Source organism: Cannabis sativa, chromosome 7 (assembly GCF_029168945.1).
Source record: "Cannabis sativa cultivar Pink pepper isolate KNU-18-1 chromosome 7, ASM2916894v1, whole genome shotgun sequence".
NCBI lineage: Eukaryota > Viridiplantae > Streptophyta > Magnoliopsida > Rosales > Cannabaceae > Cannabis > Cannabis sativa.
Window position 1 is genome coordinate 52,618,295 of NC_083607.1, and position 5,865 is coordinate 52,624,159.

The 5,865-nt window shown below is 33.4% G+C and overlaps 1 protein-coding gene across 1 annotated transcript; it reads right to left on the reverse strand.

Moving 5' to 3' along the window:
• Positions 1-3,062: 3,062 nt before the first annotated feature.
• On the reverse strand, positions 3,063-5,419 carry LOC115697836 (berberine bridge enzyme-like 26). The gene has a single exon (XM_030624978.2). The coding sequence runs from the start codon at positions 4,812-4,814 to the stop codon at positions 3,186-3,188; it is 1,629 nt and encodes a 542-aa protein (XP_030480838.1). The 5' UTR covers positions 4,815-5,419; the 3' UTR covers positions 3,063-3,185.
• Positions 5,420-5,865: the final 446 nt, after the last annotated feature.

A 5,865-nucleotide genomic window follows, 5' to 3' on the forward strand; every position in this document is an offset into this window, starting at 1 on the left:
GACAACCAAAAAGCCAAGAATGTGGTTTTTATGTTTTGAAATACATGACTAACATCGTCGCACGTGCAAACCCCAACCGTTACATACAAGATCGAAAAGCTGTAAGTTTTAATTATTGATTATAGTATTATTATGATAACAAATATATAATGTACACATATATCAACTAATATAAATTTTTAATTTTTTTTAACAGTTTGGGGGTAAAGGGCAATACGATCCAGAAACTGAATTGTTACCATCACAGCGAAAGTGGATAGAACGATTGATGGCACTGATTCACGATGACGATTGAAGTTGAAAGACCCAAGAATTTTTCTTCATCATGTAATTTTTTTAGATTAACTTGTAGTTAGATTTATTAACTTATTAATATTTTGGACTAATTTTACATTAATGTTTGTGTAATATTTAATTACTTTTATGAAATGAAATTTTGTATTTTAGCCAATTTTAAAATTAATTTAAATAATATTTAATTTACATTTTAAAAAATAAGTATGTAATTTAAATTAAATAAAATAATATATAAATTAATAAATATATAATTAAAATAAATTATATAAAATTAAAAAAAATTGAAAATTGCTCATATTAGGCGTCGGTTCCTACGCCCCCTATGGCGTCAGTTATTATCTAGGAACCGACGCCATATATACCCCTATGGCGTCGATTCCTAAATAATAAGCGACGCCATAAGGGTGTATATGACGTCAATTTTTGAAAACCCTTTAGCGTCGCCCTGGTCAGCGTGGGTAGCGAATTTTACCAAAATCGACGCTGAAAGGGCTTAAAAACCGCCTCTAAAGGGGGTTTTTGTAGTAGTGATAGTTGTAACTAACTATTTACTAGCTACTAAAAAAAATAAAAACACATGAATAAAATTGAAAATAGAAAAAAAAAAATTGACACAAAATATAGTTAATTTCTAAACTTTTGTTTCTAAACTAATTTTATAGAAATTAATTTCTAAACTTTTATTTTAATACTTTCCTATCTCATTCTCATCACAATATTTAATTAACAAAACTATTAGTTTAAAATACTCAATATATACATATACAATATATAAAATACTCTCCTATATCACCTTTCTCATTCACAATATATATACACACAATACATATTTAATACAACACAAAATACATACATATATACTCTCCTATATCACATTTCTCATTCACAATATATATACACACAATACATTATTCACAATATATATACACACAATACATATTCAATACAACATAATACATATTTAATAATATAGAAAAACCCTAAAATTTATAAAATAAAAATTAAAGCAATGTACATTAATAAAATTAGTAGAAATTAGATTTATACCATAATACGTCAAGATACAATGTTTTCTCCACTAAAAACGGTGGTCGGAGGTATAACTATCACAACCACTACCTCTACCTTCGGTTTACCCTAAAAAATGAGAAAAAATGTGATATTTTCAGGCATATAGTTTTAGATATGAAAAATAGAAGATTTAGAAACAAAAATGAGCTAAAATCGTAAAAAAAAAAATGGTGAAATGGGGTGATTTTCCGTGGTGGTTGGCGGAGAGGGTTTGGGGTTTCTCTGATTTGAGGATTTCTTGGTTGGCTGATCGAATGAGGAAGACTAAGGGATGGGCTAGGGTTATAAACCCTTTTGGTGTCGGTTATTTCCAAATAACCGACGCCAAAAGTGGCATCAAATTCCCTTTCAAAAATTTTCAACCATATGGCGTCGGTTATTAATTATTATGATGAAAAAAGCGTCTCTAAAGACTTGTTTTTAAATTAGTTTATAAAATCACACACGTGACGTCCCTATGCGATAGGGCGTTACACCCAATTTCTCACAGAGGACTTCCAACAACGTCAGACCGGAGATCTCTTCCGCGATTGTCGAAACTCGCTCCGTCAGAGATTGACTTTGCTCCAGCAAAACAGTTGTGTGCAATAACGTTTGGTGAGGGTTGCAGGTACCTATTGAGGAAGAAGATCAAAAGAAGTGATGATGATGATAATGATAATGAATCTTCATACACGCATAAAATCACTGTTGGTGTTTTCTTTTCATAGTTTGGGGCGGACGATTTTGTTGGTTAGGCGAGTTGGAGAGGGGTGGGGAGGATGGTTGCAGGCAAGTTCAAATTGACCTAACAAACGATTGACCTAGAGAAGCGAGATATGGAGAAACTATAAAATATAGTAAAATTAGTTTTATTTACAAAAATATGACATATAAAAATTCCATAAAAATGTAAGCAAAATACAGAATCTATACACTAAATATATTATTTAATTATGCCATAAAAAATGAACACTACAAAAACTCTATAATTTATGTAATTTCTACTTAGAATTTACACAAAGTAATAAATATAAATAAATACATAATTAGATTAAAAAAGTTTTGAAATGTTAGCATTCTCGCTCTCGCACGCCCCCTGCCACAGCTCTGGTGGAGCTATCTCCAGCTCTGTATTTTGTTTTAACTTTCATGCACGTGAAATATTAATTGAATCAAGGTTGAGACTCAAACCACATTTTAACAGTACATAAAACGAGGATCTTGTTTTTTTACGTTGTATTTCTTTCTTGTCCACTTGAACCCAAATATTAATTTTACATATTAAAAATTGATGTCTCATGTGACAAGCTATACTACAATATGCATACTACTTGGAAATTTAAATAGTATAATTTAGAGTATTACTATTAGGCATTAGTGGTGTCTAGCACCTTCTCGACATGTTGCGTTACAATTGACTAGCGATACTCGCTATAATATTAAATTATATGAGACCCAATACTTAATTGGACCAATAGCGATTTTGAAGTATAAGAGAGTATTAGGCACCACTGATGCCCCTTAACATTTCTCTATAATTTAATATCAAATCTAACTATTTTTTATTCAATAATAACTAGATAGTAAGTTAGTACCTATAGCACAAGTAGTAAAACATACACTAATCTATAACTTGCACATTTATATAAAGATTAATAGAAAGCCCAACCATCCTTCAAAAAAAACAAAAAAAAATAGAAAGCCCAACCAACTTCATTAATTAATATTTATAATTTATTATCCATCTTCCAATTAATGACGACATGAAAAATTAAGAAAGAGAAGAATTCATAATTATCTTCTCAATTTATTCATTGTGCTTATAGAAATATAATCTAGTAATTAATTAAAGGTGGAATACTCTGTTCGTGCCTGAAGAAGTTATGGGGATCAACTTTGGTCTTCACACGTACCAATCTCTTAAAGTTTTCCTCATTGTAATACCTAACACCCCAATGATCAGTAATTGGCCAATCGAAGCACATGTTCTTCTTGTTAATCCCCAAATCAAGATCTCTATAATTGACATAAGCTTGTCTTGGAGAGTTGGAAACATAAGGAGTCATGTACTCATACACCTCCCTAATCCAATCAATGTGCCTTTCTGGGTCTTTGTCTCCATCTCCCCAGGCAGTTAAGTACTGAATCATGAAAAGGATTCCCTTTCTGTGAGGGTATGGAATTTTCGATTCCGAAATCCTACTCATCATTCCACCTAATGGAGTCCAAACCATAGAAGGACTCTCCTCCTTTAACATCCTTGTCCACAATCCTTCTAGGGCTTTCTCAGGTATTGGAACTGTGACAAAATCTGATTTTGCTTTGAAGTAAGTTCTGAATGTATTTTTTGCCTGGAGAAGGCTTTGGACTGGTGTTCCTTTTGGGTATTCATCCACGTAAAGAACTGATTCAACCCAACTCATTTCCATGCAATCCTTTTTCTCCAAACCCAATTCAGGAAAACCATCACCAAGAACCTTAAGGAGTCTATTAGAGTCCCCAAGAAACAGTGCGTTGTAACTAATCTTGACTGTTCTTTCATTATTAGTGCTAGAATTAACTATCTGAAAAAGAACATCAATGAAGAGATCTTCATCAAGCTTATCCATAACTTGTTGCCACCGGTAGACGAGTTTGGTGGCACCTTGTTCCAACGTCTTACCAACTCTAAAAAATGTCACTGTTTCAGGCACTGGTACAAGCTTAATCTTCCACCAAAGAATGATTCCAAAGCTCCCACCTCCACCACCACGGATCGCCCAAAACAAGTCCTTTCCCATCATTTCTCTATCGAGAATTTGACCGTTAACATCAACGATTCTAGCGTCAAGGACATTATCAGCTGCAAGGCCATATTTTCTAAGCATGGCACCGTAACCTCCACCCGTGATATCTCCACCAATGCCAACAGTCGGGCAAATCCCAGCTGGGAAGCCATGGACTTTGCTTTTCTGAGAAATTTTGTAGTAAAGTTCTCCAATTGTAGCACCAGCTTGAACCCAAGCCGAGTTATGTTCGATGTCAACATGGACGAGTCGAAGGTTGATGAGATCTATGAGAATAAAAGGAGTTTCTATCTCAGACACGTAGGAAACTCCTTCATAGTCGTGGCCTCCACTACGAACTCTGAAATGGAAGCCTAACTGTTTTGAGCAAATCACAGCTGCTTGGACATGGGAATCATGGAGTGGTGTAAAGATGAACTGGGGTTTTGGAACTGAGAGCTCTAAGAATCTGAGATTAGTTGGTGTGGATCCGAGGACAGAAGTGAATGAAGATGTGTTTGGTGTGAAAATTGTTGTGACTACTGGAACTGAAAGCTCAGAATTGATTGAGACGCATTCAATGAAGTTTTTAGCAGTACTTGAATTGGCTGAAGTTGCCAATGAATAATAAGTTTGGAGAAAAAGAAGAGAATATAGTAGCAATTGGTGTACTGCTACGGATGATGATTTTGAAAACATGTTAACCGTATATATCTTCTAACAAGCTTGATTTTGCTCTCTTTTTTATAGACAATTGTGTCGGTTTACATAATTTGTATGTTCATTTCCTCTTACTGGGAGTTGAGACCGATGGCCATGGACGTTTGGAACCTTATGGATAGACTTGATTCTTCAGCTGCTTTATGTTAATAGTAGGACAATCATTATGCTGATATGTAAGAATATGGCTGGTTGTTTTCAAAGGGAGGGGTCCCCTTATGGGAGCCAAATCTTATGTCCCAATTTTTCTCTTTCTATCCCAATTCAATTAAAATGCTCCACCTCAACTAATTTAAAGTGTATATCCCCTTTTTTGATAGAGTAAATATATTTAAAGACTATTTTATTTTACCATTAATTTCTTCTCATAAGACTTTTTTTTTTTTTTTGGTTAAATGTTCTTTTCATACTTTTTTATTAAAAAAAAAATAATAATAAAGATACTAAGTAATACTTTGCTGAAGCAAAATTTTTTTATTTTTACTTCAGTTTGTAACCGAAGCAAATAGTAGTGCACCGACGGTAATTGACTTTTTGCTTCGGTTATGAACCGAAGCAAATATTTTCAAAAGAAAATTAAAAAAAAAAATCAGAGCACTGCCCCACCGGCCACCACCACCACCACATTATTACAAATCGTGCAATTCACATATACACAAATATAAATCACCATTAAATAAAATAACAAAACTTAAATTTTGAATTACACATAAACAATTGATCATGACTATAATCATCCTATTTTATACAAAATTGATCATGTAAGCCTAAGCAACTCAAATTCTCACATACAAAAGCACAATAGAAAAACTTAGCAGAAGAATAGGCAGGCCGAACACAGGCAAAAAAGGCAAGTCTCTGGGAGCCTGTGAATTCGTTTCTTCTTTGTCATCCTCTCCACGCTACGATAATTAGTCAAAAGATTTCAGCAATCCAGATTTTCTGAAAAGCAGCACATAAAAAATCAAAACATACATGAAATGTGGGCTGGAAGTCAGCTGATTTTAGTACTATTCATCATGAGATTAGT

What these genes read in the sequence shown, in the direction of transcription:
- LOC115697836 (XM_030624978.2), bottom strand. Translation starts at nt 4,814, where the DNA reads ATGTTTTCAAAATCATCATCCGTAGCAGTACACCAATTGCTACTATAT.